The 12,670-nt window shown below is 38.0% G+C and overlaps 2 protein-coding genes across 3 annotated transcripts in view; one reads left to right on the top strand and one right to left on the bottom strand.

Annotated features, from left to right (window-relative positions):
* The window catches only part of LOC111219579 (rho GTPase-activating protein 44-like), a 33,465-nt gene extending 32,141 nt beyond the window's left edge, over positions 1-1,324 (top strand). Inside the window, exon 22 of the mRNA XM_022742298.1 lies at positions 1,089-1,324. Coding sequence (XP_022598019.1) covers positions 1,089-1,246 — 158 coding nt within the window. The 3' untranslated portion in view covers positions 1,247-1,324. The remainder of the gene's footprint in view (positions 1-1,088) is intronic.
* Positions 1,325-1,906: 582 nt separating this feature from the next.
* tex47 (testis expressed 47) lies at positions 1,907-12,030 on the bottom strand. Of its 2 annotated transcripts, none has more exons than XM_022742564.1 (9): positions 11,880-12,030; positions 10,293-10,365; positions 9,656-9,759; positions 9,508-9,563; positions 8,438-8,516; positions 8,187-8,324; positions 7,903-8,050; positions 7,678-7,737; positions 1,907-2,269 (listed from the first exon to the last, which is right to left on the bottom strand). In XM_022742564.1, exons 1-8 carry the CDS (start codon positions 11,997-11,999, stop codon positions 7,700-7,702), a joined length of 756 nt encoding a protein of 251 aa, XP_022598285.1. In that variant the 5' UTR covers positions 12,000-12,030; the 3' UTR covers positions 1,907-2,269; positions 7,678-7,699. The 2 variants fall into 2 exon arrangements, with proteins under 2 accessions (XP_022598285.1, XP_022598284.1); XM_022742563.1 differs by lacking the exon at positions 1,907-2,269 and adding an exon at positions 4,490-6,356.
* Between the last annotated feature and the right edge of the window lie 640 nt (positions 12,031-12,670).

The raw sequence follows: 12,670 nt of genomic DNA, 5'->3' as shown, positions 1-12,670 counted from the left end.
GATGTAGCTGTCTAAAAAAACTGCTTCCCTCCTTTGATTATGCACATAAAGGTTTGTTTACTCGTTTTCAGTACTAATGAACTTTTTCATTTTTTTTGTGGCTGCAAGTCTGAAAAAATAAGCTTCATCATGTCTCAGAGCTGTCGTCAGGGTTGTCTTGAGTTAGGATTGAAACAAATGTTTGACAAAAAATCTGCATTATAAACAGAGGGTATAGAGTTTGAAAGATATTACAGGTGCATTGTGGGAGTTGTAGGTTCCAGTGTTTTTGAAGCTTGACTCGTGTTAGGGACAAAATCAGGATATTTTACAATCGATTTTGACCATTCTCTTTCAAATCTGCTACCAATATTATGTGACATGGTTTACTTTTGCATATATCTTGGTGGGAGTATTTCAAACAGCTAAGTTTCAGAATATTGTTAGCAATTATCAAATTCAAATAGAAATCTATCCCACATATAAATTTGAAATTAACCAAATACTTTTCCACATACGCTGTATGGCTAAAACTGTATGTTGAAAACTTGTCCACATATGTTTATATACATTTAGTCTAGAGCTGGATCTGCATGCTTTGGTCTAAATTCCAGTTAAAGTAAATCTTTGTTCTGCAGCGTACAACAGTTTGAGGAAAGCCAACCTCAGTTTCAATATGGCAATGCCTTCAAGTCCAAACTGGTTTTCCAGTTTGGTGTGGAAGAACCTGACTGGTCTAACACCTCTGAGATGAACTGGAACACTGACTGTGAACCAGACTTGATCACCCAGCATCAGTGTTGGACCTCACTAATGCTCTTGTGGCTGAATGGGAGCAAATCCCTGCAGCAGGTTCAACATCTGGTGGAAAGGCTGAAATATAAAAAGCTTGTTTATCGTGCACCCCTGTCATGCATTTTTTTTAATTTATTCATACTGTAAACTCGACTTCTGATGGCCCACATGCTGTGTGTAACATCATCCGGCATCAATGAGCCCACATCTGGAATGATCTGTTTCACTCTACATGTTTTTTTTTTTTTTTACCCACATTAGAAGTGCTTTTATTTCCCTCTCTGCTCACTCTCTCTGTTTCTGTGCTCTGCCAGATTCTCTCTGCAACCTGGACATCCCCGTCATTAACATGGAACTGGACGGTCTTTTTGACTTGCCCCACATCTCCCCCTTCAGGAACTCAGTGGCGCTGCTCGAGTTGACCAACAACAGAGCAGAGTCGGAGGAAGAGTCTGAGAGCACAGTGCTATGATGCCACTGAGTCCCCCCTAAACCCCCACCCCTGCAGGCTGATTAAATGAAACACAATGCTACTGCTGCACCGTGTCGCTCCAACCCCCCACCCCCCCCACGCTCAACTCATTGACCTCTCACCTCTCCAGCTGGATCTCATTGTCTCACCTCACCTGTGCTTGATCCAGAGTGGCCGACTTGTAAAAACAAGCTCTTCTTCACAGTAAAACAACAAAAAAAACAAGGTGAACACAGCTAAAAGAATCACACGAGTTGTTGTGACAATGTGGTCAGGGGATTGTTGACATTTTATATTGGCTGGAAATATGTCGTTTTCATTAATTTAATTTTTTATGTTTGTTTTTGCCTTATTTTTATTCACTTGCAATATTGCCTTTAACTACACACACGAGACTGGCTGCTGGGAGGAATGAGTGCTCTTTGCTGCTGCTTCTCATGAGTGACTTTTAGAAGGAAGAACAACACAACACTGTTCATCTGTCCTGCCAACACCCAGGCTTTCTTCTTCTTCTTTCTTTCTCCTCGGTTCCTCAGGGGTGTCAGTTGAAATGCCTCGCTCTGGCATGTGGTGGCAACAAACCCCCGAATTTCTGTCCCACCTGAGCGTTCACTGTGAGTGTGACAGTGTGTGTGTGTGTGTGGGTGTGTGGGTGTGTGGGTGTGTGTGTGTGTGTGTGTGTGTGTGTGTGTATTTTGTGTCTGATGTGTTTGGTAATTGTACTATTATGATGTTGCACTGTTGGTGTCGTGGAGCATAAACAGGAATGCATGTTTTAGATATTTAGGAAAACAACGACCAGGTTGCAAAGAGCTTCAACGCAGTCACCAAGTCACACTTTTCTCTATATTTACATGACATTCAATCAGGATATCAATCACTGAATATTTATTGTTTATACTGTACATTTTCAGAATATATGATATGATTAACATTATAAATCAGATCAAATCATATTTTGTATCCACAGGAGAGCTATAAAGACACCACTTCAGATAGAGTATAGTTGATGCCGTCAGGGAGCTGTTAAATATAAGAAGTACATATTGTAGGTTATGGAAGGTCCAGTGAGCTGAAAAATGAAAAACTCCATGTGATCACTCATAGTTATTTTTGGCAGCAAGCGAAGTTACATGGGATTCTTCATTTTTCTCTGTAAAGTAAGGATTAATGTCAGTTTCAAGAAAGAGGAACTGAATCCACTGGAAGACAAGAATGTACAGGTTTGGTACTGAGGAGCCTGGAGTGTGCCACAGGAACATTTACTTAAATTAAATTAATAATTATATTAAGTCCAACCCAACATTTGAAAATCAGACTATTTTGAATTGTGGATTAGACTCTGCTTCCTTGCACGTTGCTGCCACCAACTGTGCGTCAGCGGATAGCAGGTAAAAACACTGCTCCATAGCTTTACTAGCACTCAAAAACTACACAGGGTACCTTTAATGTTTATGTGCCAGACTGCTCACATGACAATTAGAGAATCATTCTTAAATTAAATGATCGCAAAATGAAAATTACAGATGTTAAAGTAATGGAATATGATAGAAAGACACACAAGTGAATGACCAAATGGAATAATTGAAGAGCCTTTTTAAAAATAGTTTGGCGATTCCATTTTAAAATGTTTTTCCAACAACTCCTGAGGGAAATATCTGGTTCTTTAGCTGCTAAATGCTCTGCTATGTTCATTTATGAGCCAAAAATGACACTTGAGAGTGAACCAAAACAGTAAAGTTGTGGGTCAACCAATCAAACCAATGAGCTGAAAGATGCTAAACACTAATGAAAATATATACATAGCTGGTTTCAGTTTTATACAATATATGTAAATTAAACTGGAAATATAACAGCTTTTTAAAATTTATCAAATAATTGAATGATTATAATGAAAAAAATTTAAAAAAGCATAAAATTACTCCGGTGGCACACTTCAGCCTCCATATGGGAGAATCATCCCTGGTGAGGCGTTGTCAGAGGATACAGGCACAAGATTGTGTCCTCGTGCCCTGAGGTATTAAAACATCCCATCATATCATAACAAAGAACTGAAAACTGTCTTGACACACTCCCAGAAAAAAAGGTGCTATTTTTTGTTAAAAAGAAAACCCTGCAGCCCCAGTGGTTAAAATAAGCACACTTTTTTTCTGATAGTGCAGTTTCACTTTCAGCCATGCACTTCCTCATTGCAGTTTATAGGAAACCTGTCTGATGATGCTGATATTTTTGGTCTATATTAGTGAACTAGAGGCAAGTGCAAAGAAATGTGTATATGTGTTTATTTTGATGAGAGTATTTATACAGATATATTTCTGAATACTTTTTACTAGGTCTGAGGAGTTGTGATTGTTTCCACTACACATGAATCTCATCAGAGGATTTAAAAAAAAAAAGAAGCATAGAAACACGGGACCAGAATTTTCCCTGCTGTTGCATTAAAACCTTTTCAGGAATCAGAAGTTCGGTTTAAGGGAAATAAAACTGAAGTAACAAGGTTTTACATACGACAGCAGCAGTTTGTTATTTGCCTTGCGGTGGGTTTTGTTGTGACCTATCCAGATTTGTAAGATTTTCCTTTTGTCCTGAGAACATCCACGACACATGGCCTCAAAGTCACTGTGCTGCTCTACCATCCCCTTTCTTTTAAAGTGCGATATGATTCACAGGACTTTTGTAAATAGTCAAACCTCTGTACATACATGTCGTGTATATACTGACAGGGGAGAAATTTAAATATATATATAAATATAAATATATATATATATATAGATAGATAGATAGATAGATATATACAAATACTGTATTAAAAAATATAAATGATGATGAACATTATAACATTATACTGTACAGATAATATTATAATGTCGCTGGTTCTAGCACAATAATGCCACACTGACACAAAATAACATCGAGTAGACTTCGCACAGTAAAAATTAAAAATGGTACAGTAGATCTCTCGGCACTGACGTAGGCTCAAGGTTAAATCTAGTTTGTAGGTTTTCTAAATAAACAGCTGATAGTGCTCGTTTTCAGATTCTTGACTAAGAGTTAATTAAAAGAGATAGCAGACAGCAGATAATAAATCTCCTCAGTTCCTGTCCTTCATTAGATTTAAGATGTGATTTTAGAATGAGAACATAAAGAAAATGCTTTACACAAGCAGTTCAAAAAGAAAAAAATGACATTTTTCTACAATTTAGGGCTGCAATTAATGATTATTTTCATAATTGATTAATGATGGTTGATTAATCAATTAATAATTTGGTCTATAAAATGTCAGAATATAGCGAAAAATGTTTCATAAAGCTTAAAGTGCTGTATCTAATAGCTTGTTTTTGCCAACTAACACTTGATAATCTATAGATACACAGTTTACTATCACATAAGAGAAGCGAAATCCTCACAATATTAAAGGTGAAACAAGATTTTTTTGGGCATTTTTGTTTGAAAAATTACTTTAATGATTAAACTGATGATCAAAATACTAACAAATTATTTTTCATCCATTCAGACTCAGCTCTACTACAGTTCACTGCAGTTACTGGATTTAATCAGCTGAGTTTAAATCAGTCCAGCATAAAATGCTCTCACCAGTATTTCTACTTTGAATATTTAAAGAAAAACTAAACACTGACCACAAAACCGTTTTTTTAGAAAGTTATTGTTGCATTTAGGCTGTGCCGAGGTGAGTGGTCTGTCCTGTCTTTGTCTGGATTTCTGTGTAACAATGTGCCGCTCTTCGTTTTGTACTAAAGGGTAATCCGATCAAGGCTTGTACATAGAGTATTCATCCAAAACAACTTTATTAACAATAGCCCTGTCGAGCAGAGAGAGTGGTGGAGACACAGCTTCCAGTGTTACAGCTTTTTGCGAGCATGCCCTTTGAGCACTAAAATACGAAGGCCTTGTTTTTGAAAATGAATAGGTGGAATGTACCGGTGAAGTTCACTTCGTAGGTCGTGATACAGGCGGATCGTGTGTGTGTGTCGTGGACTTAGTTACAGTAAAATAGGGTGAAGGGGTATTTGATAAAAAAAAAGTGTGTAAGTCCTAATTTTCGGGGCAGGGGGTGTTTGATTCGACATTGTCCTGTGTGAAACTCAGCAGCATGCTTTTTAACCATGCCTATGAAATATGTCTCATCTTTGGTCCTATCTAAACGTGCTTGTATTTATTTTTTATAAGTGAATAGATCAACCTTTACAAGAGAAGAAGTCAGTGCTCCCCTTGACCTTTTTTAGTCAAACTTCCCATTGATTCTACCGACAATGTGTTCGAATCATTCATGATTACTGTTTGTTTTCACCTTGTTTCTTCTGTGTTACATTAATACAGTATGCTCCACCTGTTTTATCAATAGGAGAAAAAAAAGCACATAAGACTCAAAACAGAGAATCAAAAATCTTCATGATATGATGGAGGAGAGGACGTGTGTGCTCTGAGGATTTACACTGAAATCATGTAACAAGCAAGAGAAGAAAAAAACGTGCTGCATATAGGTTTGTTTTTACCCATACAGTTTGTAGATTACACTGTGGTGCATGCAGCCATTGCAAGTACATCTCCAATCATCTTTTCTTTTTTTCTTTTTTTTTGCTTAAGTTTAAGTTCCAAGTAACGGGGGCCAAAATAAAAAGGGAACACATATGTGATCAAGGAATTTTTTCAGACTTAAAAGTTCTTTGTGTCAAACTGTAGTGATGCTGTGGACTCTTTAAAGTTTGGAGTGAAGAGGAAATGCCTTTTCTTGGACATGCTATCTCCCGGTCACCAAGTGGAACACAGTGTAAGATAAAAGAAAAAAAAAAAAGAAGATAATCCTCATCCGAATGTTGAAACTATTAAAAATGTTTTTATATTACTTGGACTGTCCGTGCTTTTGTTATGAATGATAAATGTTGAGAATTGTGTTCAATCTTCTCTCACTCACAGAAGTTTTATACCTGAAATGATTTGGAGCAGAAACAGCTGTTTTTGGACCAAACAAGTGAAACAAATAGAAGGAAAAGCTGCAGAAAATTAAATGATGGTATAAAACACAGTGATTTTTCTCTGGTAAGAAGCCTTCAGTCACATCCACGGTGCTTCAGTGGAGGCCAAACACATTCTGCAGAGGCATAAAACATCTAATTACAGCTTTGAATTGCAAGGTAAATCAAAAGGAAGTGGCTCACTCTGACAGCTCTGAAATGCACCTGTCATGCAGATCTCTTATGATGACAAGCAACAATACTGTGTGGGAACTACTGTAAACAGCTTCACATCAGCCTTTAACACTCAACATACATATTGTTCCTCATGCTAAGAAACCAGCAATCAATTTAATTCTTTCCTGACAACCACACATGTTAACACACACTAAAAGAAGAAAGGAAGAGGATCACCAAAATTATTAAGCTTCATTGTCTGGAAACCGTGAAGGTCTTAACTAAAATTTGTGCAAAATCATCCAGTAGTTACTGAGATATTTCACTGAATAATCTGCTGGTGGTGTTACTGTGCATGAAAAGTCAGTAGGACTTATCCTCTGGGGACCATGAATCCCTCAGATACAGTATTTCAGTCTGGACCAAACTGGTGGACGCTGTTAGTCTCACTAAAAACTCAACAGCATAGTTTGTTTCCAATGACAATGTCTCCGTTCCTCTGAATTATCCACAAACCTCACTGTCAGCAGCTTCCATGGGAATTGCTTTACCAAAAATGAATCCCCATGAAAACTGTTGATTCTGGAAAGAGATGCTGTTGATGATTTTTTTTTTAATGTTGTAGGAGCCATGTATTTGATTTGTGTGATATTCCTCCGAGCACTAGGGGGTGATGTAAGGCTGAGGCTGTCCACAGAAAATTTAAGCCCCAAGGCAGTAAACACAGGTGTTGCTCATTGTAAAGAGGCAAACACTTTTTGACTGTTCTCTGACAACTCTGTGGCTGTTTTATGTTAAACTTTGTATAAAACTGTTATTGGACATTATGGACAGATTGGGGACACAAGAAAATAAAAGCATCATGATACAAAGCATTGGTAAGGACTGGATATCATTATTCCAAGGACACGTCCAAACAATCAAAGTTGCAGTGAGCAGCCATGTAGCAGCTAAAGTCAACAAATTAAGTCAAAACTTCATTTTGGATCACCAAGACAAGACATGTTGCTTCATTGGGAATCCATGAAGTTCGCAATTCACAATTTACTACAATACATCTGACTCATCAAACTTGCAATAGGACTTTGTCACTACAAATGTCAATTTGCAAACAAATTCACTTTCATTTAATTGTACTAGAGTGAAAGCAGAAAGATATTTTAAAACCTGAGCAAATGAAACCAAACCAATTATCTGCACGTTATTTGTGAGTTAGGTGAACTGCCCCGTTAACTGCTAGATGTCCAGTGTGTAGATGAAATATGCAGGATGAGTCCTCACCTTTCACCTTTAGTCCAAAAAGTTATACTGTAGTGAGGCAGCGGCTTCGAATAACTTGTCCTTTTGAGCAATAAGAATATTTAACATAGTTAAGTTTACTTTCTTGTGACTTAAAAATAATTATCATAAAATGACTCATCTTTTCCTTTAAGATTCATGTTTCCTCATTCACTTCAAATGAGCACATTCATCATAAATCAAAACTCAGCTGAAGTTGCCTCTTACCAAAGTCCATGCTGACGTTTAAGGGGGAGTCGTACATCTGCAGGAACTGTTGAGGACTCTGCAGCTCATCTCGAGCCAGCAGCTTATCTAGAACCTCCTGAGGCATGATCAGTTCTGGAGTCTCATCCAGAACTAATCCAGGGAGAGTCTGAGAGGGGAGTCAGAAAATCTTCTTTAGAAGCTGACAACATCAGGATTATTTTATTGTTATAAAAAAAGTGAGAATTATCTATAAAATCCCTTGAAAGACAACCCAGGACTGTAAATTTATGAAGTGAACGCACCTTCTTAGATATTTCAGGGTGCCCACCCAGACTCTGCAGTGCTGACAGGACACTGCAGACCAGAGTCTCCGTGCTCTCTTCTTCTTCCTCATGTCCTTTAGCCTCGTGGTCGCCAGACACCTGGTCTGCCCCCAGCACCTTCAGTTAACAACGTGAATCACTCATTAAATGTCCATGGATAGAGATTATAATTCATAAGGAATCTGTCACATATCTGTGTTTGCCTCATGCAGCCTCACAGATATACAAACCTTGTAGCTCCACTGATGGAACATCCTGCTTCGAGGGTCATGTGCCATGAACACAACCTTTGCAGCTCCCAGCAGGGAACTAAGAGAGGAGTTAAAATCATTAGTACAGTTCTGCATATTGTAAAATTCAACACCAACAGGTTCAATGTCAGGGAGAAGGTTTGAAATGTTCTCAGCCTGAGAACTAGAGGAGCCATTGTTGAAAATAATATATATCATATATTTAACCCTATCAGTCCCACTGGAATGCTGGCATCCCGTCCACTGTCTATCTCACTATCAATTAACAGATCAATAATCCTGGTCCTTATTATAGCAATCCAATCAACATGTGAACATCGTTGGTTGTGTACCACTCTTCTTAATGGGGGAAAGCTTTGAAGACTACACTGAATAGCTGCCACTGTTGTTCAATGGCGATGATGTTTTTATAAATATTTCACATTCCAGGTTTCACTCTTGGCTCCCATGAATTTAGGAAGATCAGTGATGTGATTTGATTCGAGTTGAAACCCGCACAAAAGTTAACAGTTCTTTTAGTAGTTTTCTAATGAACTATCATATTTGAGACCTTCAGAAATCAGATTTTATAACATTTTAACTTTTTTTTTGCAGTTGTTACAGTTTGTATCATAAATCTTTAATTAACTATTCACATAAAATAGATGTTCAAATAGTCTTGTTTTGTCTTGAAAAGAAAATGTACAACACATGAAGCTAATGAGAGACTTTGACAGGCTGATGAATGGAAGTACCAGTAGTACAAAAACACAGCTTTAGGCCTGGGACTTCCCCCGTCTGCATACTTAAGGCATTTGAATGCTTCTCCTTTGTAAGAGTGCAGCTATGCTAGTGGTGTGACAAACACTCATGGCCCCAAGAGGTTGTATCCCTCAGACTTGTGCGACCATGAGGTTGACATTTGTGTTTTTAAGTGAAATGTCTCAACAACTATTGGATGGATGGTCATGAAAAAACATTCATGCCCCCATGATATGAATTGTAATCACTCCTCTGAACAGTATTAGTATGCTTTGGTACATGACATAGTGTGTGATATTCATCATTACCAGTCTGACTGTTGTTGCAGGTCTTTCAGAACAGACAGCAGAATCTCCCTGGATGACTGGAAGAGAGCAGCGCAGCAAACAGTAAGTACAGGGTTTCACATCATAAACTTTCTTCATCGACTGAATATTTATCTGGAGGGAAACTTACTTCAATGATGTGCAGCAGGCAGGATGGATAGATTACCAGCAGGCCTGTCATGTGATCCCAGATATATTGTTTGCTTAACTGAAAGTTGAGTTTTTCATAATGAGCTGTATGGAAACAAATCAACAAACAGAACAATGTGTCAGTTTGCAGACAACAGAGAAACTGAGTATCCTGACAACCACATGAAAGCCCAGCGCTGTTGTCAACACACCGTTCAGTTCCAGCCTCTCCAGGGGCTTTTATTGTGAGTTTTCTATGTAATTTCTGTGGAAGAATTCCTTGAAAAGTGACAACACAAAGCTCTTACAAGGACGCCCTGCAGACTCATTCACATACGAAGATGGGAAAGCTCTAAAACAGTCAGACAAGAGAAACAAGACGATGCTTCTCTCCAAATTTACAGTTTGCAAATTTCTGCAGAAAGTGCAGATCTATTCATTTGTGATATTATTTATAATATTATTATTACCATCCCCTTCATTTCCCCCTAAGGAGAACTGGATCAAATTGGAACAAGGTGATTAGGTCACTGCAGAGAATGAAAGGATTGTGTCAGTGAAATAGCGATGCCTTATTATCAGCCACTGAGCTGTTGTTGCTCTTGTTCTTTGTAGCTCTAAGGTAATTGCTGGCTGACCTCCCAGTTCTGTCCTGTCAGCGAGATCGTGGGGGATCCGGGCGATTACTATCAGCCGCTGTAGCACGATCTTCTGCAGAGACAAGGAAGACAAGTCTTAGAAAAACCTGCTTTGTCATATAGCCTATTAGACACGTACATTCACAAAGGGAGGATCACTACCTCATGCACAATTAAATTATAAAGCTATTTCAACATATAATGAGTGAAATTGCAACTGTTCAAATCAGCACCTGTCAGCAAAAGAGCTTCATGGTGTCATGAAGTAAAGTTTCTGATCAGATCAGAATTTAATAGGAAAACTAGCAAGCTGCTTAAGAAAAACTTTTATTTCCTCTCCTGTTGTTTGAAATGGAATACAAACCACTTCTTCATCATCCAGATCCTTCCTCTGATCCATACGATGGTGAAATAAACTAGTCCCAATTTCTTCCTCTTTCTTTCCCTCTGTTTTCATTGGGTCGGTTTTCTCCATCTTAGCTCTCTAACTCCTTATCTCCATCCAGTTCAAAGGCTCTAGCAAAGTGAGTGAAGCCTCAGCGAGCTGCCTGCTATCACTGTTTATTAAAGCTTATATCCTGGAAACCCTTTGTTCGCCTGCACTCTGGCGCAACTACATATGCACGATAAACATATGAGCCAATCCCGGGCTGAGACAGGTTTGTAATTCATGTAATGAAAGCCAATAGGAAGAGGAACTGTACATATGGGCACTGCAGAGGATAGTGCATTAAAACACTATTTAGTCTGAAGCTAATGTCAAAAACTGTTTGCTGGCAGTTATATGAGCTAATGAGGGAAAAAGATTTCTCATTTGGTTTAATCTGAAAAAATAGTTATTAAAATTAATGTCATGTCAACCTCTTTGATACTCATTACTTGCATGTTCACTTATCAGATTTTCACCCAGATAGAACTTTTATTATGACATCTAATTATATAATCCTTCATTTTTTATAAATTACAATTCAAATATGCAGCCAGGAGCTCACTGTTGTGTCATTAGTGGTGGAAGTAATACCCAGACTTTACTTAAGTAAAAGTTCCAGTACCACAATGTAAAATAGCGTCCACTTTCTCAAATACAAGGTTTTACTGCTTGTGCTTTTAATTATTTTTCATTCATTTTCAATTATTTTGAGGTTTGGATAAACAAAGCCTTGTGAAGGTGTCACTTTGGGCTCGGAAATAAGGAATATTTCTCATTCTTTTCTGAATCTTTACAAACTAAACTACGTTAAGTTGAAAATCAGCTGCACCTCAGCCCACAGCAACAGTAAAAAGCTTCTTACACATTTTAATGCATCTGCTTGAGTAACATTTTCAATACAGTATTGGAGCACTGGAATATTGGAGTAGGCTATATTTACTGTGTGGTATTGGTACTGTTACATCAGGATGTCAGTACTTCTTTCAGCACTGTGTAAACCTACTTCAGTGAGTGTTGACAAATGTTTTTGGGCCTTATCTAAACTTTTTTCTTGTAATTATTTTGTGGGGCGGTTGAACTAAGCGCATATCCTGTAAACGTTGCCGTTATCAGACCGGTAGCTAGTTTAGCCACCGTCACAAGGCTCCGGTACAAACCTCTCTCATTGTCCCGTGAAACACATCAAACATGGTCACCGTGTCTCTTCCCTCCACCTCCGAGTCTCTGTTTTCCCACGACTTCAACGACAAGCTGCCGACTTTCTGTGGAGCAGCCATACTGCTTCAACTTAACCGAGATGTTTGGGGGCTCCTCTCTCTCGCTCTAGGTGGGTTACCATGGCAACAATGCCCGTCAAGATCGGTGAAGACGTGTTTGACGTCACCACAGTCTAGATACGTAGGTGGATTTTGAATCATATGATTTTTATCTTTTTTCTTATTGTATTGTTGATTTCCTATTGTTTATTGTTACTATTTATGTATTTAGATTTTATTATTATTATTTGCTATATTATAAATATTACTTCTGCAATAATACCATGATGATTGTTGTTTGTATTTACTATGATATGAAAAAAAAAGATTATCTGATGCCTAGAGTTACAGCCTTTGTGACCTAACCCCAACATCAGCTACATTAAATTCAGAAATACCAAACCCTATCCAGTCAATGACCAACAGGTGGTGCTAATTTAACATTAACTGCGACCTATGCGCAGCACGTGTGCAGCAATGAAGCTCATGAGCACGAGAATACGTAGGGAAATCCACCCTAAAACTGATTTTTTTTTAAATCTCTCTCTATTGTAGTCTACTTTTGTGTTTTACTTTTTCTATAATTAAAAAATAATTTTTTGGAATTACTGCTGTGAACCATAAATACTCCAAATAGCTTTTGGATTATTAAGCTCTCATGTTGCTGGAGCCTACGACACAATTCGTTTTAT

The sequence above is a fragment of the Seriola dumerili genome, unplaced genomic scaffold (assembly GCF_002260705.1).
Source record: "Seriola dumerili isolate Sdu_G_001 unplaced genomic scaffold, Sdu_1.0 BDQW01000068.1, whole genome shotgun sequence".
NCBI lineage: Eukaryota > Metazoa > Chordata > Actinopteri > Carangiformes > Carangidae > Seriola > Seriola dumerili.
Note: the sequence above shows the minus strand (reverse complement) of the source record. Positions and strands in the feature narration are given on the sequence as shown.

Bases quoted from the DNA above. Each gene is read 5' to 3' on its own strand.
- tex47 (XM_022742564.1), bottom strand. From the start codon at position 11,999: ATGGCTGCTCCACAGAAAGTCGGCAGCTTGTCGTTGAAGTCGTGGGAA. The intron at 8,517-9,507 runs GTAATGATGAAT...CTCCTCTCTTAG, and splicing joins CTGCAACAACAGTCAGACTG to TTCCCTGCTGGGAGCTGCAA. The intron at 7,738-7,902 runs GTAAGAGGCAAC...ATTGCTCAAAAG, and splicing joins AAACGTCAGCATGGACTTTG to GACAAGTTATTCGAAGCCGC.